Source organism: Plutella xylostella, chromosome 29 (genome assembly GCF_932276165.1).
Source record: "Plutella xylostella chromosome 29, ilPluXylo3.1, whole genome shotgun sequence".
Lineage (NCBI taxonomy): Eukaryota > Metazoa > Arthropoda > Insecta > Lepidoptera > Plutellidae > Plutella > Plutella xylostella.
Window position 1 is genome coordinate 8816165 of NC_064009.1, and position 23488 is coordinate 8839652.

At 38.1% G+C, this 23488-nt stretch overlaps 1 protein-coding gene across 1 annotated transcript in view; it reads left to right on the forward strand.

Moving 5' to 3' along the window:
- Positions 1-23025, forward strand: part of LOC105382239 (knirps-related protein) — a 42496-nt gene extending 19471 nt beyond the window's left edge. Inside the window, exons 2-3 of the mRNA XM_038118302.2 lie at positions 12591-12668; positions 20965-23025. Of these exons, the coding sequence (XP_037974230.2) occupies positions 12591-12668; positions 20965-22035 (1149 nt within the window). The 3' untranslated portion in view covers positions 22036-23025. The remainder of the gene's footprint in view (positions 1-12590; positions 12669-20964) is intronic.
- The last annotated feature ends 463 nt before the right edge of the window (positions 23026-23488 follow it).

Sequence of the window (23488 nt, forward strand, 5' to 3'; positions counted from 1 at the left end):
CGGCGCATCTCCACATTAGCATACAATATGGCGGGTGGCGTTTCAATAAAATGCAGGTACGTGGGTAATACGCGGCCCAAACAGATGGGGAGGAATGGTGGCCGCTGTGTGTGTCTGTCTGTCTGTCGTGGTTTATAGAGTGGTAGCGGTACTATTTATCTATACATTTTTATAGTTTTTTTGAGTCGATGCTTATCAGCTTTTTAAGATTTTCACAGTAAGAAAATTGTTGATCCATACTCATTATGGTATGTTTTAATACGCGTGCCTATCGTTTATTGAAATATACCCAGTAATGATTAATTAAAAAAAGTGATCCTATAAGGCATCCGTTTTCACGTTTTGGGGTAAAAACCCTAAAAATACTAACTATACCATTTCAAGATCATCAAAACGAGCATATCCAATAGAGCACCAACCAGCCCTCCACTCCCATACCCCATCAAAGTTCAGCCAGAACGAATCCGCACGGCGCAGCTAGTCAACAGAACGCAAAAAAAGAAAGCCGAGTTGTTCCTTGAGCACATTATGGCGAAGCGCAGCGTGAAAGGTTGGTCTCATCCCGTGACCCGCGCCCGGCCGCCTCGTACCATTTAGTACTAACCCAGACCAACCTGTTCCGACCAACTTACCTTTACCGCGAGTGAAGACGCTATTCCTAAGGTGCAAATAGTGATTTGAGAATGAAACTGCGGGAGTTAAGTTGGCTGAAACACAGGTAGAAAGTCTGACTCGCGCAACCTTAGATCTAGACTTTCGTTGCATACGTAATAGTAATTTCGTTTTAAGTTTGTTTGTATGACAGATGCTTATGTATATTTCTGGTTGCTGGGTGGTTGAACAGGTCATAGGTCTACTTTGATATTAGAGTAATAGTCAAAATACATTGAACGTGACGTGCTCTATTCATAAACGCATTATGAAAATAAATATAATTCACTAAAATGTATCTAAACTCGAAGTTTAATATTATTATCAACCCGTTTGACAAATGCCACAAAAAACAAAGTCACATATAGCATTGAATAAGGTAAAGGTAACAGTTACGGTCCTATTCAAATGTCCATATTATTCAGCTATCGATCGCACGCGACAACATTCGCTTAGGGTATTTCACTGCCACAAGTATCTACCATATATGCTCACCACGATTATAAATTCCTTGGATACCAAATTAGGTGCTTAGGTAACTCCTTAAGAACGAAAGCACTATGTCAAAGTGGAATACATGTAAAGGTATAGTGGACGCCACCCGAAACGCAGTACTTACTGGCATACAGTTCTAATATAACTCTAACATTTACCAAGTAGGTTAGTGATCCCTCACTGTACGGGTGTTTAATACCTACGTATGGAAAGATTGTCACCATATGAGAAAAAGTGATTTATGTGTGACAGTCAGACACAGAGAGTCTTTTCAGAAAGGTCATATTTAATGCACTTTTCAAAGTAATTTATTTTTAGGTGACATTTGTGTTTAAACTTTTTGACCATATTTCAATTTTGCATCGGTAATTACCTCTATTGTTGGACTTGCGAATACAAAGTAAGTGATTGCCACAGATACTTAGTTATAAGAGGTTCTGTTGTCTATATGATTTGTCGCTATTATTGTCAGTTGCCGACAGTTCGGGGGAAGTCGGCCCCGGGATGCATGATGCAAATGCATAAACGATTGTCTGTGGTTAGCGAATGATAGTCATTAATGTACAAACACAGGGGGATTTATTTCTAAGTAGACTTTTGGATTGAATATCATCAGGATTAAAATAAGATTGTTTTTATAGAGTAACGTAGCTATATGTATTTACGATAATGTAGAGTTTATTTATATACATAGCATGGTACTGACCAACCCTCATAAACACATATTTCACGCTTCATTTCCCACAAACACATCACAAAACCCGTTACTAACCTGCAACTTTGTACCCGCGAATTTTACAACCTGTCCCGCTATTTCCTGCCTACTTGAGACAGTGAGTAATAAATCAGCCTGTATGTCTGCAAGGTGACATGCCCAGTAGTCGCCCGTCACGGAGCGTGGCTTCGGAAGTGTCGCAAGCGGACGCCCGCGACCCCACAGCAAGGACAGCTGATGCGTCTGATTGTAGACAATTATCGGAACTCTTACCCTAAAATATCTGAGCATCATTTTTTATCATGTAAATACTGTAGACTTGAAGTAGGCGGTAGGTTAACCTATGCGCTTAAGAAAGTGCCATAAATTCTAGTGTTTACAGTTTACTCAAAGCAGATTCTATAGCGTAAACTACCTATTTACGACGTCTGCAATTTTATTTGACAATTTCATTTATATGAACCTCTGGCGTCTTTGGATTGTATCCGTGCATCGCTATAAGGAAGTGAGTCCTCAACATTATCAATTCACATCTCAAGCCGTACAATACGGCCGGGCTGACACCTGAATGTGCGCATGCTCATACATATTGATCCATCAGCACTGAGCTATTGATCTATGAGTTACAGCGCGCGGCGGCCTGTGATCTAGATCGCGAATCTGATTCAAATCGAATGATCTAATGAATTTTAAAATGGCGCCGTTGCGTTGCGGAGATTTATGGAAACTCGTCGGGTGGCCACTGTTTATTGCAGTTTCAGTGCGGATTGCGTTTATAACTTAAATCTGGGTTAAATAAACCATTTGAGAGCTTTAGAAATGTTGTTGGAAAATGAAGACTTCCATACATGTCGTCTAAATTTTCAGTTCACAAACACCATTCCAGTTACTCGCCAAAATAACTACTACAGCGTACCCTCTAATTATCGCTAATCACCGTTTAGACCATAACCTACCCACACGCAGTACATAAAGTATGCATATTACACAATTGCGTCAGTTGACAACTGGCGAGGCGGAGCGACGTCGACCAATCGACGGGGGCCTGACGCGCATGCGTCGTGCGTTATCTCAAACCAACTGTAGTTGGTTATTATTTGAGCGGTGTGATAATGGGGCGGATTGTAGAGTAGAATAGGGGTTACTATTTTTCGTTGACATACCTACTGGTTGGTTGAAAAGAAGTTTTAAATAATAAAATGTTAAAATATAATTTTGTACCTTTATTTGACAAATTTTATTTAGGTTTTGTCGGTAATATTATAAATCATATTTATAAGTATGCCATATTATTGGGCGTTGGTTTGCTGGTTTTCTATATAGGTACATTTAAATTCAGAGAATAAAAATGTTTATTCGACTAAACTTGAAGTACCTAAACAAATAATTAAACTGAACTTTAACTATTTGTTTATTTGACATTAAAGTATTTACGGACCATCAATTCCGTAAAGGGACTAAAAGCTCGCGTGCAAGGCGCTAAAATTCCGAACTACGGACATTTAATATCTTTAGAACAACTCAATGCAATTTCAGGTTAGTATCTATTCAAAATGGAAGTAACGGCACACCGGGGACTATTCTGCTACTCGTAAACAATTGCACAACGCATAGAGTAAAACACAGGGTCGTAAAGTTGAAAACTAAATCACCTTTCTTTAACGGAACCCGTGCAATAGTTCCGTTTCTTACGACAATAGTTCTGTGTGAGTTGTGCAAAATTTCTTTTCTGCGAATAGATCTGTTTTATGACAGCTTTTGTTTCGGTGTTGCGCGCATGCGCGGCGGCGCCTTTGCGCGCGCCGCTTTGAACGAGCCGCCATTGCTTTTTAAACTTTTATTGCATTCGCAATTAGTTATTGTTTCCGATTTTCAGTGCAAATTGTTCGTGTTGCAGAAAGGGCACGCTGTTTGATTTTTTACCCTAGTGTAGGGTTTTGTTTTAGGTAGACTCTTGGGTGGTAAGAAATGTGGCAAAGAATTACATAAACAAAAGCATTTTAAAAAACAATACACCTTAACTAGGTACTTACCCGGTGTGTTTGGTGTTAAATGGGACTAGTTATCGTGTATCTATATAAAATGTCTAATGTACCTAGATATATCAGTTTGTCACCCATATTACAGGCTCTGCCAAGTTTCAGTTCCAATAGCCGCCGTGTGTAAGATGTCCCCTATACCTACTTATTTAACCATATTTTGGGTATAGCCGAAGACATACCGAAATATGCAAAGCATCGGCTCTAAACACAATGAACGAATAAATCATTCTAATTTCAAATTCAAAAACGTATTCCCTTCCCAGCCCATAGATCACAGACTCTACGCACACCACAATAACTCATTAACGACAACGTTAATGACGCACTCACACGCACTCTGCCGATTATTGCATTTGAAAATCGAATACCTACTTGTGATTGTGTAGAGTCAACTTGTGCTCATGTACGAAAATTATACTGTAAGTAAAGTTTTTTATATGAGTAGAGGTAGTACTGTATTTTGTAGGTACCTAGGTAATGAGATTTGCCACCTGCGAAAACAAATGAAATCACACTTAATACTTATGACATTAAATTCATAACCTTTAACAACATCCGAAATTCTATAGCTAACAAAGAAACGTATCTTCAATCACAATACTCACAGTTAATTAACTCCAATTTGTGATCCAGATCAGCTTACAATCAAAACAGAAATGCCAGCTATGCGATCGGCATAACTTATCCTATCAAACAATACTGACCTTTACCCTAGCAAAAATAGAGCTCTGTATAATTTTCTGAACAAAGTCACATTCCCACATCCGGTATGGATTTTGCAAGACTGATAAATGTCATTTAAGGGGGGGTTCACGGACGAAGATGATCTAAAAAGATGAGTGCTGGGTTCCGTCAGACTTGGGGTCAGTTGCAGTCGCCATGGGAACTGAGTGAGGTGACTCGGCAAGCTCAAGCTTAAACTGGGATTTCATTAGTGCGACTTGAATAAAGTAAGTGCGACTTTGATAAAAAGCTTGGTTTACCTTTTGTATATGTGTCTCTGTGTATCGGGAGAAGTGGAAATCCTTTCTTCGAGCCCTATGTCTCTGATGAGGGATAACAGGATTTCATCATCATTATCATCATCATATTATGTGTCTCTTAGCTGATTTTGATAATGAACCTACCGCTAGTGTTTTTATGCAATTATATCTATCGAACGACGAACGGACGATTTATTTTAAATTCAGTATGTTATTGATTACAGTATCTATTATAAAATTGCTCATAATGTTATTAAAACATACATAAATATACAAATTTTAATACATAAAAAAATATTTTATTTATTCACCGTTAAAAACGCGACGGTGAAATCAAACCTTTACATCGCGTGCAAGGTATCGCTTACAACAAACAATGGGAGTATTATAGACAAAAAATAAACGTTCAGTGATAGTGATAGTACATTTATATTAATAAGTACTTATATTGTGTCGGGGTATTGACCAGTCATCGAGCAGAGCTTCGTTTTTGTAATGTTGAAAAAAATGCCGTATGGAAATATTGGTTATTTTAATTATTTGACTTAGTTTTCAGCTTCAGTTTTCTAATAAATTAGTCAATTTATCAAAATTTAATACATTTACGAACCGCATTTCAATTATTACTCTTACAAATACAACCAGGCAGATGTTACAATCTGCACAACGTGTGGGGCCAATTTATTAAAGAAACAAAATTAACCCTGAGAATACATCTGCATGCTCTCTCGAAATACTAAACGAATGCTGAATCATTCAACAAATTGCGTTCCCGAACTGAACTACGAATATGGTTGTACCATTCCTATTTCAAATTTTGCATTTCTAAACGTTCCATTCATAAAATTCAAAATTATAAGATAAGAACGCGGAGTCATCGTCCGTTTGAATTTGGAATATCGTTGCCCAATCTTTGATAAGGGTCGTTCGGATCGTTGCATTTGAAATGTGTAACTGTTGAAATATTTTGTCACAATAATTTGTCACGGCTGTCAAATAAGCGCGTGTCATTGCGCAGTTTGCAGCGAGTTTAGACGTCCCGGGGGCACGTCGTATGAATTATATCAATTAGTTATAATATATCATCGGACAACAATCGATCCTGTATTCGATTATCGATCGATCGTCTAACGGAATCCTTTCGTTGGAATTAAAGGTGAGGCGACCTTTGTGGAAATTATTTCGATATGGGTTGACACAAAATTTGAGCGTATTGATTATTCAACGAATTCTGTGACATGAATACGTTTACCGATGATGAATCGCCAAATTCCGTTCACTCCCTTAAACCATGCCAATAAAAAAGCAAACTGTTATTTCACAATACATTCCTTACGAAAAAAGCATAGAATTCATTTATAGAATAAACTATGGGAATTTTCCGGTTGAATTCCAACACAATATTAATTCACGGGCGGTGTTCACGGCTCCCGATGCCGAGATAGAAAACCAACAAGAACGGGCCGAGTTAAATTGAGCACGAAACGATGCGCACACGCCGCCACCGAGTTACGTGCCTGGGCCCGCCGGACCGACAGGCTTGGACCCGCGGGCTCGGACCAAACGCACAGTGCCGTTGGACAATATGGATAATGGAAAATAAAATAGGTAGTTCTCGTGTTCTTTGTATGATTTTTTTGTTTAGGTTTTTTATTATTTCGCTTCGTAAATTGTAAGTACAGAAAAAAATAATTAAGTAGATTAAAAGCATAGTAGGTACTAAGATAAGATAGTAATTAATAATTATTTATTTTGAAATAATCTTCATAGTAAAAATATATATATTAACAGAGCAGAAGAGTGCAATTGAAATATTCCAAATTTCATTTTCATGTAGCAAAACGAAAAACAAAACATTCACCGTCATCTATCCAGAAACATTTTAGCTAAAAAAAAACTCTCCCCAGGCCCAACCTTCACGGTAAATCCGGTCAAACCCTTTCCGTGTTACCGTTTAAATGGTGGCGCTTAGCTTCGCATGCAAGCTTACTCTAGCTTGACAAAAAAACAAACGAAGGAAACCTGTAATGGATTCACTGTATTTAATACCACGAGATAGCTTCGTAGTTAGCGAAACTAGAGTGCCCCCTGACGCTTCGTTATCTGTGATAGGCTAATTACTAATTAGATATTGGCGAAGATTGATGATGAGTTGAAAGGAACGTTTAGCATACTGATGCGTGGCCATTAGCATAGATCGATGGGTGTTCTGATTGTCCTAGGAAGTCAGTATCAGAGTGTGCTGATGATTTGTGAGTTAAACTTTGTTGCAAAATTAACATTGAAAGGTTTGTTTTACCCTGTATAAAGTGTTTGTAGAAAACATTAAAATCGCATTGTTTAATGGCTCATCTCTTGTATCGGAGGCCCAGACTCGCTTAGGGTCGCTGAGCCAACGGAGTAAGTAAGTTGAAAGACTACGTCAGTACCAATTGATTTAGTTCAAAAGCGCTTACAGCCAAGAATTCCTAACTTCAGCTAGGCATTTAATACCAACAGTACCAGTCTACAATAAATTACACGAATCCTTAAAACAACTGTTTCAAAACCTGCATAGGTACTGACCTGCGCCGACGTGTAGGTAGTACCTGCGCCGACGTGTAGGTCCGGCGGGTCGTAGGTCGCAGGTCGTTCTCATAGCAAGGTCTGTGTAATGATGGCTATGTACGTGAGGATTGGTGCTGGCTCTGCAAATAGGTATAGCAGAATTGTGCCCGGTGTGGTTTACGAAACAATGAAATCTAATTTAGGTGCATGTTTGTGTGGTATGGGTATGTTGGTTATTGTTTTATTTTATTCCTGACGAAAAAAGGGGTGTTATAAGTTTTACTAAATACATATAAAGTAAGGCAATATTATATTTTATAATGTGACATTATTTCACATTTCATGAGCATAAAGTTTCACTTTTTCAAGATACTATTGCAATGTCATTAAAGAAAACCACTGTTTCAAAATTCTTCTATTATATGCCCATTCCATTTGTAGGTCCGAAGATCGAAGGATAACATTACGTTACATGAAGTATACTATGTATTTACCTACTCATAATCTGATTAAACGAGTACATACCATAATAGCAGTGATGTAAAATCGTGACTAGAACTACTATGGATGGACACTATGATGTCTTACTTAGCCATCACTGCAAATACTAGACGTTTACTAAAAGAGGTGTTATGCGCAAGAGGTGTGTTATTATGATCATAATCATAACCTTTCATCTAGGTCTCTTGACAGGTATTTTACCTGTTAAATTTCATTTTGATTTGTTGTTCAGAATAAGGGGTTTGTACAAATTGCATGGATAAACAATGGATAAACAGTGGTAAGTTAAACAATGTTTTAACAGCTTACGACCCGGTGACCCATTGGTAAATCAGACGGAATATATTTTTTATTGTCTCTCGGGATGGGAGGGGTTAAAGATGGAATTTTTAAATTGTGAACCTATTAAATAAAACTGACCAGATGTAAAATTTATATTAATACATTTTATTTTGCATATAGTTTATTCTAACTTATAGGTAAAGAGCTTTCGTGAACACATCAAAACAAATAATCCATGAGCAATTCAGCGTAAAGAATCCACTCTACATAATCTTAAGAAAAAGCATAACCTTATTACCTTGTTACAATTTACGTATTATTCACCTTTTTCTAAGAAGTAATGAGTCGAGCAGTTCTCACAGGATATAAAGTATAAAATATGCATGAAGAGCAGCGCATGGCGAATTATCGGTCTATCAAAACGAAATCAAGAGTGCGCGCCGACAAGGTACAGTCGACGCAAAAATACTTGATTGCAGCCATTTTCCTTGTGGTTCAACGGAACGGAATATACTGACTGTTTTTAAAAGAATTTAGTTCAGAATTCAGTGATTGCAATAGTTTCTTACAACCAAAAGTAAAGTATTGGTAACTGCATCTGCTATCCACCGAGCATTATTTCAAATGTGCTTGTCAGAATGGAAACCTCAAAATCGGGTACAAAGTCGCGCGCGCTCGAAATCAATTGAACCGAAAATCTATTCGCCGAGCCAACCTAGCAATCTAAATCACCTGACCGAACAAAATTCCCCATTTCCTCATTGACTCTCATCCACATATATCCGCACCAGTTTCCCACTAGTTCCCGGCCCATTACACATTGGCTCCGCTCACTTACCTCGGCGCGGCTGTGAGAACTTTTTGATCTCCAACCTTCGCGGCCGCAACCAGCGAACTTCGAACGCGACTCTAGCTTGTCTGTGGTGGATGTTCTGAATTTGAATAATGCAGCGCGGCTCTTCTATGAATGTTTATTTTTCTTCTTTTTGTCTTTCGTTATTTAAGCTTTCCTTTTTTTTGCAAACAAAAGTGAACTAGTTTCTTTATTTACGAGACGCTCGAAGTCTCATTTAGTGGGCAAAAATATAACTGATTATATCTCTGAATATCGGTTGAATTTCCAGAATAGCAAAACTGATATTCATCCGCATGCACTGTCAATACTTAATTGAGTTGCTTTCAAAAAGATCATTTAATTTAAGTATTTCCGCGCAGCACTTGTAACTTCAGATGTTTATGACCCGTTCATAAAATCACTTGCAAACCTATGATGAAGCTGTGAAAGTTTAATACCGAGTACTGATCGAGAGTTGTTAGTAGCGGGCGGCCCTACGGTGGGTGACTTTGACAGCTCTTGACAGGTGTACGTCAAAATAGCCCCGACGGGATTGGTTGATTAGAATTAACATTATCTCGTGGATGTAGATTAATGGAGCTACTCATTAACTGATGCGATTTATAGTTATTGTGAGCGGTGAGTGAGGGGTATTAGACCAGCTTTTGTGTGATATGGACCTGTACTGACGTCGCAGTAATGCCTTTTACATAGTACTGGATTATTTATATCGTACTTATTTTTATTTTAATATTATATTATAATATATAATCTTTTGTCTATTCATCGGTCAATTAATTAAATCCAATATTCACAAAATATTCTGTAAATCCATTACAAGACTCACCTCTTACCCCATAAACAGACATTTCAAAAACTAAATATAGAGCGGTCAGCGCTCTAAACTGGCCAGTACGAGCTAAACCATCCCGTATCTCGAAGATCCAAGGCGCGTTTCGGCATGGTGTTATAAGTTTCCCTGTAAACTGTCTGTCGTGTGAAGCGAGGCGCCCTGTCATTTGCGACCGACACAGTGACGATCACTTCATACCTTCATAGCACTATTTGTGTTGACAGCCTCTTCCTAGCTGGTCCTTTCTCTACTACAGTCGAGACACTAAGCTCAAAGGTCTATAATATGTACTTAACTTACAACTTATAGGTATTTTGTGTTGTTAACTTGGTCCTTATTTTTCTTCTGTACATATGGATATTATATCAGTGCCGTTCACAAAAAAAGACTGCACTAAATATTAAACTCTCCCAAAGAACTACGTTCCACGAAAAAAAAAACAAAAACATCAAAAATACCTACACATACGGTACCCATATTACTGAACAAATAATTACACATGTTTTTTTCAAATTTTTGCACAACATACCTATTAAAATATGCATCTCTGATAAAGGCCCAATTTACAAAATAAAAGCGTTAACTGATTCTAATATCTACATACTCTCGCTCGCTCGCTACACATATATTATTTTCACATCAACTGCAAGTGACTGGTCATTTGGGAGCGGCCCCGACACCCGTACAGATTTTCCGTGGGAAATATGGATCTTGAGACGTATCGTATTTGGTTCCGCGGCGAAATTGCCGGCCGCGGGCGGCAATCTCGGGTGACAGGTCGAAAACTCGAATTGATGGGTCCCGTCGTCCCTATTATGTCATCATTTGTTCAACGGGGCTTCGCTAGGTGGCGCTGCACTAATAGAGTTCAGTCTATTGGGTACAAAGTAATTTGGACGTGATGAAATGGTGCGATACTTAGGAGGTGCTTGTTAGCGACGCTAAATGACGGTGTAAAAGATCTTAATAGCGTTGTTATTGAATTACTTAAACTTGATATAAACACACCAAAAATATCTTACTGACTCAGAAATGAAAAAATAATTAATTAATATGCTAATTATCTTTCAAGATCTCACAAAAGATAAACGATTATCGTCCCTTTGACGAGCGCTTTCAGAACGTAAGCGAGTTTAAACTTGTCATAAGAAATTCGGTTCATATGCTTGAGTACATTAAAAAACAACAACAATACAATCTCATATAAAAGTTCTGAATTGAATATTTTAAACACATCATGCATTTTTGACGACGGCGGCGGACGAAACTGACAAATTAATTAAGTCGTCGGAAACATAATCGATCTGTTGAATCGGGTTAAATGCTCGAATACACGAGTATTCGGATCGCCGGAGCATGTGGCTTCTTGATCTTTACGCTGCAAGGACATTGACCGTTACCGCGGCGTTCTTAATTCAAAAAGATGATTTTTGAAATAAACTTCAAAAGTAATGCGCTGAAGAATGGTCATCGATAAGTTCGAGAGTTTAAACTCGGTTGATAGCAATAAAAAGCGACAAATCATGGGACGTGATTCGTTTAAAAACAAGAGGTGGGCTTGTAGAGAATCGTGTCCGATCTAATTTAGAGCGCTTGGGACGGAGATGCGCGGCGGATAGTCGGTGCGGAGGGCCGCGTGCTGCGTGAGTTACCGCCGCCGCCGCCGCCGCCGCCGCCCCGTGTCACCGCACCTGCGAGATGGCGGGCCACTCTATACTGGCGAAAAATGAACCAACGAAAGCTGTTGTGCAGTACTACGAGATAGAGTCGTGGCTCAAGCAGTAGAAACTTAGTTTTTTGTCAAATACAGGGAGTTGCATAAATATACTAAACCGAAACCTTTAGTAAAAAAGTCACGTGACCAACAAAGTTTCTATGAAATATAATATATTTTTTCGCGAGTTTGTTTTGTCATTCTGATTTATTTTTCAGCACACATAGGTTTCGGCTTAGTATACCCTTTTGGCAACAACCTGTAGAGTGTCCCCCCTGCGCCCGGCCGCAACACGATAGCCAAGCATTGCTAAGGTTTCCTCATTCCGAAGATCCAGCGGATAACATTAGCTGACTAAAATCTAGAGATTTATTAAAACCTATCCGCTGCGTAGTCACCAGCTATTCAACTCCCTGTTGCTAACGCGGTGAATAATCACAAACTCATTGAAACTGGTGTACACAAATCAATTTCTGAAATAATTTAAAGGAACACGGAGCAAAACTATCCAATCGCGACGCGACACAATCTAATAATAAATTTTAATCGATCGATACATTGAATCGGGTTTATCGATACCAATAACATGCGCCGTGGTTTTTAAAATTAACAAGTAGAAATGACTGATTGGAATACGCCCGATCTTGGCCACGGCATATTAACGTTAAATTGGGTTTCTGAGGCGCATTTTTTCAGTTACCATTTATGTGCACCGATAAGAGTTTACATTATTGCTCTGCGCTGCTCAACAAAAGGGGACGTTTTCACTGTAATTTTAGAAAGAGCATTTTACTTAAATCTTCATTGGTCTCTTTTGATTGCAGATTTTTCAAAGCGTTACACTTAATTGTTTTGGATGAAACAAATAATTTTCACTTTTTTGTACTTCAATTTATCTTTTCATTCTTCTGATAAATTATAATTCACTAACAATGGCAATTTAATTTAATTATTGTTTTAATTATTTTTCAGATGAACCAAAAGTGCAAAGTGTGCGGCGAGCCGGCGGCGGGCTTCCACTTCGGAGCCTTCACGTGTGAGGGCTGCAAGGTATGTATTCTTATATACTACCCTTATGTACAGTATAGCAGTCATAGTCATGTTTTATATGATTGCAAAAATAATGGAAGATAATTAATAACTCAATTTTATATTATAATTCTTGTATAAATTATCTGGAGCTTAATGTAAGTTCGTAGATTTTGAAAAGTTAGCCAGTGAGATATTATAGTTACTTAGGTTTTTTTTGGTAGGTGAACAGCGTGGGAACTTTAGTTTTATTATAAACTAGCTGTTCCCGCGCGCTTCGCTTCGCCTTAAAAAGTTTTCCCGTGGGATTTCCGGGATAAAAAGTAGCCTATGTTTTTTCCCAGGGTCTAGACCGTATGTATACCAAATTTCATTCAAATCCGTTCAGTAGTTTTGGCGTGAAAGAGTAACAGACAGACAGACAGACAGACACAGTTACTTTCGCATTTATAATATTAGTTAGGAAGTTAGGATTAGGATATAGGTAGGTTTCTTTAGTTACAACAGGGCATACGGCAACTAAATAATTAAACCTAATGGTAAACTTATATAAGTATAAACTTATAAAACTCTACCTATGTATTACCACTCTAATTAATACTACTGATACATTTATAATTAGCTAACAGTAATAAAACAAACATATAATATTATAACTTTAATCTAATTACGTTACAATCAAATTGCATAATCTCAGCGCATAGAGTTTCCATTATCAATTACGGGAATCAATTAATTATCGATTTCATTTCGATTCAAACAGTACATCATTTGTGGCTCCTTCGAATTTAAATACGGCAAAATCAGCTTTAGCCGGTGGCTACAAGAGCTAAATGATAAGTGAAAATGGGTGTGTATTCTTGAGATATTTGGGGCGAACTCCGGGAGATACAGGTGAATAATTCGTTCGTTTATATTTCCGGCTTCGTTCGTGCGTGCGAAACTAGAACGGTTTTTTTTTGCTACAGATTTCATTAACAACTACTGAAAATTAGATAATTGTACATAATACCGTTTTGCATAATACGCCGGCTGTTGAGTAGGAAACATATTGATCCTGTTCATAAATATATTGTCTTGAGTGCATTAATGCTGTTTTGTAAATTTAAAGATCAGGCATTCCTCTTTGAACTATTCTTTCAGTGACGATAAATAGTTAATTAATAACTACATAGCTAATTATATCCTATTTAGAATATATGCTAAGATAAATACCTCTACCTATATTTTAAACCAAGTAAACTTCAGCCGTGAGACAAAGCTAAGATAGCCCTAATACAATGGTCACAATAAATCCAGTATTTCCAACCCATAAACTAAATGAATCCTAAACGTTACGCAAGTAATGGGCATGCTAAGTGTATCGAGTGACTAGAACAAAACAACAATGGGCCAGCCTTATTGTGTAATGACTGCAACGTAGCAGGAAGGAAACCCAGCCGTTTGACGAAATGACGGATTGGTTTTGAGCGCATTAATTTTTACAGACCTCTGTACCTCTTACATATGATAATGTGTCCCTGACTCGTACTATACGTATGTCCAATTATCCAGTAACTTTGAAGATTAATTGAAATAGTAGTACCTTCCCTAAATAAATGTCAATGACATAATACCAAATACCCTTAGGTAATTGTTAACAATTTAGTTTCAATGCAAAATTTAAGAGAGCACTATACAAAAAAAATATGTATTACTGTACCCACTTAATTTTCTTTTGTTGGAACAAAAGAAGAATCTGTTTCCTAGCTTTTAGATATCGACGTTTGTCTACGGGGCCGACGTCCTGTAGTTTTCATACATCTCGAACCGTATTGCGAATCTCGATACCAGCTAGTCATGGCTAGTTGCCGAAGTCGCGATGTCGAAACTATCTCGTTTCGGAATCGCCGCCAGCCACCGTAAAATCACCGCCGGGCCGGGAAGGGGTAATAGATCGTAATTCGCCTCATTGTTTCTGCATTTCGATAGATTTGAAAATCGAATTAGCTTTGATTTTCGAAGTTGCATTATTTAATTCTCAGAATAAGAGTTTATGTTGGAGGAGACAGACTTGAGGAATGTATAAATTTTATGTGTGTAACGTATAAGTAATTGTAGCATATCATCCTATTACTAAACCATTTAAGAATAGGTACTTACCAAAAGCTACATTTCTTTAATTTACAAGCACATTCAACAAAAGCCTCCGTAATAAGTGAACGCAATTTATTATATCAATAACCCGTCAATTTGTCAAAGGCCGGGTGGGATCTTGCGCTTGTATGCAAATACAGTTTCTATAGTGATGTACCGAGATGTTATCGATTAACCGATTAATTACGATACAGATCTTGACAAGTGCTAAGTGCCTGCATGAGTTTGTTTTTTTAAGTTTAGCTACTGTTTGACCTGGATTTAAGTTTAAGGACGGATAACTTCTGCAAAAACATAATTCAGCTTGAAATTTTTTGTAAAACACACTTACTAACATTACTATAATATACAATAATAAAATATATATTAATGTCTACAAATTTTGGCCTAAATTAACAGTGTATATATTTATACCTCTCGGGATCAGGAGGTTAAAAATTCTAATTAGGTTCTAAGAGAATATTTTTACCGCCTCGCCTGTCAAAGCCTGTGCGATCGAAAACATAAACGATTATTATTTATGGCGATGTAGTATTGGTGTTATTTTTATTGTTTTTTGCTGTAATCTAAGTTATTGGAGTCTAAATCATGGTATTTGCATAAAAGTTTGTATAAAGGATACAGGTACATACTAACAAAAACTACTTTCTTGACCAGTATACTCGTGAACTCTTCGTGATTTATTTGTAACAATTACTTACAACAAACATACAATTACTCTTCAATTATCCAAACTACCTATCTAGTTATCAAGTCTTGCAAAACATATGAACATTAAACGTATGAACATTCAAAACATGAAGATGCTCCAATTATTGCGTAATATCGTTCCCAAAGTAAACGTCCGAACGAGACAGTATGCCCGAGTTGGTCACACGATCGCCACAAATTATTTTCTAATTTGGACCACTTTTAAATTGCGGTAACGCACGCAAACGGAAAACGCTCAACGGAAAAAGATATTCAGGTTAACTCGGAGTCTGTCGTAACACTGGCCAGTAATAAATCATCGGTTCTAATTTGTTTTTAAAGGTTTCCGAAAGAATTATCTGCGTGTGTAATCGCGCTTTGTCCGGAGACAATCGGCGACGGTGGCGCGGGCCGCCATTGTGCGGACGGAACAGAAAGCTCCAGTAGTCACAAAGGAGCCGCGGCCGTTCGTAATTTGTCAACCGCCTTAATAGTCTCCAGCAAAAGGAAAATGTTGCGCTTTTTAATGGCGACCCCACTAGTGTTTCGCTTAATTAATTGTATCGTTATTGCACTCGGTGTAATTGGAGTCTGTTGGGCCCTTCCGAAGAAAATTCTATTACATGCTCTTTGACCAATCGGTTTCTAATAAGCTTTTATTGTGGCTCTAATCGAATCTGAATTCAGAAGCATTTAATTAGGAATTTTATAAACAAATGCAATTTTAATCGCGTTTTCGGCGACCTTGCAAAAATCAATCAAAAAATTAGATCACAAGAAAATGAGACGTTTCATTAAACACAACGACCGTCGCCACATTGAAACAATAGCTCGTTTGCGATATCGTCACGGGGTAATCGATTGATCACGGCCCGCAATCGATACAAATTTGAACTTGCCTATTTACTCCAGAGTGTTGTTTTCTTTAATGTGCCGTTTTGGCTGCGGCTAATAATAATTGTCATTGTCTTATTGAGAGGTCGTTTTGAAATTGTCAACATTGGCAAGCGGTTGGCCAACCGGTATACTTACTGGAGCGTGCCAATAATATTTATTCGCGCCACGAAATCTTTGTAGCATCCGTCGCTTCGTCGGCCGACGCGGTGAGCGATTTGTCGAGCGACCGGTTGCATCATTCCTGCGATTGCTTCGCGAGTTCAAGGTTTGCGCACTGCACTGACCTACAAGTGACCATTATGTTCCATCTCATGTCATTTCATGTTCCGTCTATGAATATTCAACAAATGAAAATGGTACAGGCCAATATTTCACCCGCCGTCCACTTATAGTTGATTAATTTTATTTTTATTCGATGTGACCAGTGATGAATGTTTGAAATTAGAATTTTATCCGCGACCTCAGCACATGTGGCTTGTATTCGGCCGATGTATCGATCATAATTCGTAATCGATTGTGTTCAAATGTCAGTCGCAATCAAACATCTCGTCCAGGTCACTGCTTCTGTTTATAAACGAGAGGTGACGCCTTAGAGTTGTCCGAATTTCCTGACTATAGGTCTTATGTGTATGGCGGTAAGAGTTGTAGAGTATAGCCACCGCTCTAAAAGTGAGGTCAGATGTTAGGTCAAAATATTATGTTTCTCACGCTCGTTTTATATAATCGATCTCGTTCGTGTCAAGTAGCTAAATCTTTAAACCATGCTTTAAACTAATCGCTACGTGAAGTTCAGTTGAAAGTTGAAGCTAGAGACCACAGAATTAAACTACCTGCCACAATCGTGCAAAATGGTTTCATCTGTGAAGCTTTTCAATTAAATTCAGCTGTAAACTTTTTAATAGCATGCGAAGAGTAATTAGTAATTTCCAATATCATATTTAAACTTGGTGTTTCTTGAGTTATGGCCCTGTACCTCGGCACCCATTTCAGACTTTATGAGGATTCGCTGTTTCACATCTAACCAGTTATCATATTAAGTAATTATTAATAATCTATCGTTTAATGTCTGTATTTCACGGTTATCCACGATACTGTAATGAACGCGTATCGTGGAGTGAACGTGAATAATTGATCTTACTGTACACCCGCTTGAGAACTACTTACCTACTCACTAAAGTTCATTGTATTAAAAATATATATTGTATCCATTATTGCTTATCAAAGTTACCTCTGTAACACACGATTTTAATAACTTTAGATTCCTTAAACTTTAATTTCTTCATTATTCCTGCTCCACTCATGTCATGTACATGAAGAAATTTAACAATGTACTTACCAATCTACAGTAATTTAAATACACTAAATTTTTTACTTTATGTTCTACTAAGAAACAGACAGTATGCATAGCATATATTAAATAATATTTTTATTCCTCTATTATGATTTAATCAAGAGTACTGGTTTATAGATTATACATCAATCTGTTGCTTAATTATTTTAGCACATCGGTAATCTAGTTTATTCAGTACTGGCATTAAATATTTGTAGCTATAGAACAAAAATTAAAACATAGCAACCATAAACACATAGTTGTCAGTTTCTTACTTACAGTTTTTAGTTGTTCGTTACGTATACTCTTATATTTAATAGCAACGTCTATAATAATATGAGTATAGTAACTCGTAACAATACAATAATTACCTGCGATTTTTCTTTACAGTTTATGATTTAACTTTACCACCGATTAAAAATAACTTTCTCTATAAAGCTTCTAGGAAATTATGTGCTAATAATGTAGGATGAAAAAATCAAATTACTTTATCAGCTCAGTAAAAGTTATCATCCGTTTAGCTTTTATGCGTGGCATGATTTCATAATAATTGGCAAATATGAAGTATATACATAATTATACCTATATCCTAACGGTTTACTATGGATAAAAGTATAGGTGTGTAACCGTATTTAAATCAGTTAGTAGCTATATATTTAGGTACATAGTAGAACCTAAGAATCCTAATCAAATCTTGAAATAAAATATGTACTATCCCTAGTTCCCTACTGTAACTGAAGCACCACAACAATTAAAAACTTTTTTTTTAAATCAACTATGCAATAATAGTTAGCTACATCCTAAAATAATTGTAATTACAGTTGAAAACGAATTCAGAGTAATTTTTTTAAAACTGTGTGTATACTTACGCTGTACAGCAGTTGGTCGTATGTCGTATGTTAAAACAATCAAAATGTCAACGAGAATCCTTGCTGTAAGTGTGCGCCGGCGCACGCGAGTTGCCAAAATAACAATATGGCCGCCACGCACTGCATGCAAATCTCAGGATTTAATGCAACACTCACGTCATAGATTAAGAATTTAAAGTAAAACAATACTAACAATAAAACTCGATACACGCGTGCCCAGAATCTGTAGTGAGCAAAACGTAATTTTAGCCAACTTTACGCGGCGTTGATCGGACTACAGTGAAATTACTTACATGTTTGTAGTAATGCAGTATTACTTTCTGAGCTGATTAAGGGACTTTAAATTTGTAGCTACACACTACACACTAGCTTGTACACGACGCCTAATTTTGCACCTTGTACAAAAAGTGAATTTAATTTCAGATATTAAGGAATCTGATATGTATGATTTAAGTAGCATATGAGAAACCCTGGTACCTAAAATTAATAAAATACCTACCGAAAAACTCACCAACACAATAAATCATGAATTTCGTATTCGTAGCTCATTACATATTTATTTAGTTCGCACTATAGCGAAGATGATGCAAAGAAGATTTTATTTACTTGGTGGGTTCAAAGCAATCTAATGTTATAGGCTGCATCTTTAATAACTGCTATATGGCCAAACGTATCGTTGGGGCAAAAAGTCCTTGTGATATTTACCTCTTTACCTTTGATTGCTGAATAACATACATACCTACAGTATATTATTATGTTATATATTGATAACAGGTATATACCTACATCAATAGGAAGTCTAAGGGCTGTAATTAAAAATAATTAAAGAATATTAAAAGGACCAATTAGTGAACAGATAACATTATTTTGTAATTTTTGATTCCGATGATAACTGTTATGCAAGTAATGCTTGCAATTAAACTCAATAGGGAAACGTGCATGTCCCATTCATACTAGAATTTCATTATTTTATGATTAGTCTTAAGTTGTCGGTATGAAGACAAACACCGACACAGAATGTTCCATAGACAAGTGTCGCGCTTCGGTGCATGGAGGCTAGTCCAGTGTAGGGATGGGACAAGCTATCATATAATACACAAATATAATACAAATTATACTTATATTTACGAATACTGAATTACAAAATAGGTACTTATTCCTTTTTAACTACAGTTTTATTTTAGTGCAGTCAAATACTTAGCTCAAAGTAAAGTTGTTAATCCTGAGGAGAGTAGCAAATACCTCTACCACTAAAACTAATTATAACTACGAAAAACTAGTTACTATTTTTTATTCCCTTCTCTGGGACCAGTCAAAATGTGACTCGACAGCCGGTCAAAGTGTCCCATCCCGTCCCTACCGGGGTCAGGTGTCTGGGGCCAGGCGGGCCGCAGTAAGTTTCGTCTGTCACCTCGGCGCACGGTAACGTCTTACAACACGGACAATTTATGTACATACTCATTATTGTGAGCGTAGCGCTTGCAGCGAAAGTGTGAGGTCGCGGGGGCTTTGAATATTTTAGGCTTTTCGGAGATGAGCTGGGGGTTCGTTTTTGTCAACTGTACCAACTTAGCTGTCATGTTCTAGAAGGGTTTTTGGTTTGATCTGAAGCAATACCTATGTACTTTTAAGGTAGATGTTTTAATTAGCGCTGGTATAAAGATAAACGAAATCACAATATCCGAATTTTAGCCAAATTACTAACTTGTAGATATAATAAAATGCAGCAAAAGAATGTACCTGTTAATAATAGAATTAAAAATATGATAACACTTATGTGCCTAACAGTACCGATAGGTAGCCGGCAGATGTCGCAACAGTGTATAGCAAATATGTCGCCGACGGCCTCACTCGCTCTTATCTTGTCAATTAATAAAACGTATTATGTATTAAGCCCGCGACTGTATCTGCGCCAAGGAATTAATTCTAATTTGCAGACACCGATAATTTTGTTACTTGACAGGGCGCATCTTTAGAATAAGTTACGTATTTTTTTAATGGCTAGTAAACAAGAGGACTTTATTAAACCAATTAAAAGTTACTACTCAAAGTTGTTACTGTCTAAACTTGAGAATATTTAATTCTGAGGATAAAGAAAGCAAGTTTTTAAACACAATAGGCCAAAGCGTCACAGTCTACGACCTATTTCGTTCGGTAACGGGGCTGTTACACTGAACCATGAATGGAGTTTACGTCACAAACTTCAACCTGCCGTTTCACTATCGGAGTCGCACGCACCGGCGGTGGCCATCCGCCCGTGTAAACGCACCTTTAGGTCAACGATATGGGAAATTGAACCGATAGTGAATCTTGCCATTTCTTACACGATTCTTTAAACCCAACCCATTTACTTAACTGTAATTGTCAGACTAACGTGTTTTCTCTCTCTTTCCAGTCGTTCTTCGGCCGCTCCTACAACAACTTGAACTCGATCACCGAGTGCAAAAACAACGGAGAATGCGTCATCAACAAGAAGAACCGGACGGCGTGCAAGGCGTGCCGCCTGCGCAAGTGCCTCATGGTGGGCATGTCCAAGTCGGGGTCGCGCTACGGCCGCCGCTCCAACTGGTTCAAGATCCACTGCCTCCTGCAGGAGCAGCAGCAGCAGGCGCAGCGCTCCCCCCCGCGCGTGCCGCCCTCCCCGCACCTCGCGCCGCCCTTCCCCCCGCACCTGTTCCCCGGCCTCGCCCGCCCGAGGTCTAAAGAAGAACTCGCGCTCCTCGGCCTCGACGACTACAAGTCCACCTGCGCCGGCTCCCCCGACTCGCACCGCAGCAACTCCTCGCCTAAACTACATGAGGAGAAGAGCCGCATCTCGTCGAGGCCCCCGGACCGGCCGCTCACCCCCCCGCGCGAGGCGTATGTCCCGCTGCAGCTCTCCAACCTCGCCTCCTTGCCGCACTTCCCGCACTCGCCCTTCCTCCCGCCCCCTCCCTTCAGCCCCTTCGCCCCCAACCACCCCCTACTATTCCCCGGAGGCTTCCACCCGGCGCTATATCACAGGAATCTGCTAGAGCACGCGGCGTTTCGCGAGAACAACAACGACGTCAGAATAGACGATCACAACGCTGACTCGAAGCGTTTCTTCTTGGATGAGGTGCTGAAGTCGCAGCAGAGGAGTCAGGTGGCGATTGCGGCTCGGTCGCCGGTGTCGCCGAGGTCTCCTAGATCTCCTAGATCTCCTAGATCTCCTAGAGAGGAGGACGGTGTATCGGAGCGCGAGTTCGTGCCGACGCCGCCGGCGGAGCGCAGGGCGTCGGCGTCGCCGTTGCAGGAGAACCCCATGGATCTGTCGGTGCGGTCGGACGGGCGCTCCAGCGCGGGCCGGCGGCGGTCGGACGACAGCGACGCGGCGCCCGACGACGACTCCGCCAGCCACGCCGCCTCCAGCGAGGATGAAGATGTCGCATTCACACAGATCAAGCGGATCAAACTACACCCCCTCGACCTCACCACCAAAGTCTGACGAGAGAACCTCCTGCGGTGCAACTTTTAATTAAACACTCGTTGTTTTTACGGCGTACTTAGTATTCTGTGTCAGTGAAAAAAGTAAAATTAAGGGCCAGTAAATCGGATTGTGATCATTAAAATAAGTAGTGACAGAAAGACATTGAGATTTGTTTTGCGCTTTGTTATCGCTTGATTTAAAAGAGTCTATCCAAATACGTACATTAAGTAGTTTTAGTTAAGTTAAAGAAATTTTATTCGGTACTTAAAGTAACCCGGTTGCAGGATGTACAAATCATTGTAAATACTAAATTATTATGTACTTTAAAGACTTAGGTTAGGTTTAGTTAGTGATTTCAATTTAATGAGGTACAGCCGGGTGTTAACAACATTCCCTCTAGAGAAGAATTATTTGTATTTTTGTATAATTTGAATTAATATAACTTATTGCTGTAAGTAGAAAATGAATGTTTTGTTTGTGATTGTGGTGTTCATTTCGAGTGCGTTTTTGTTACTTTCATTTTGTATTAGGTATTTAATTACAATTATTATTTTACGTACATCATTACTTCTGTTTTTCACATTCTATATTTTAAGGAGAATGCAAGGTATATTGAAATTCACAACCTGACTGTAAGTAAATAAATAAATATACTCGAATGTAAATAATATTTTTGATAGATATTGCTCAATTTTTCCTCAGATATTGTCCTATACTCAGAAATAAAAAACCTTATAGTCAAATTAAATATACTCAAATATTGTTTTTGTGGTGAAATACCTATAGATACTTTTGTAAATATAACTATTTTAGTTAGCGTGTTTGTATCAGTGCCAGTTTTGTCTACAAAGATATTTGTCAAACTGAAATGTGTAAAGTGTTCAAATATTTTTATAAATAATTACTTACTGTTTGACAAATTTGTTTGGCTGGAAAATATTTACGAATGCAGTGTGTACTAAATACATTCCACGGATGCGTACAAAATAAAATATTTATGCACTCGAATTGTTTACGTTATTTCATTTCTATTCACCTAGCATATAATATTTGACCTTTATTACAGTAACTAATAATCCGATAATATAACAATGACTAGACAATGAGTATCAGCTCTCGTATATAAAAGCTCAAGCTTAAAGTGTAGTAAGAAGAAACAGAGGATAGCTAAATATTTTCAAGTTCCATCTATAAAATTCCGACACCAATAATAATAAAATAATAATCCCATTTTTATTCAACATTAGAAAAAAAAGTGAACACTATGTTTACGTGTTTAGTTGGTAATATTCTGATGATAAATTAACTTCATGCATTAAGCCAGCTTTTTCCGTTTAAGAATAATTTGGTGCTATGTCCACCATGTTACCTGCACAAACATATGTTATGAAAATACACTCAAGAGCAATGAAAAAGTTCCAGTGACAATAGCACCAAATTACTCGTAAACGTAAAAGCCTAGCTTTATGAC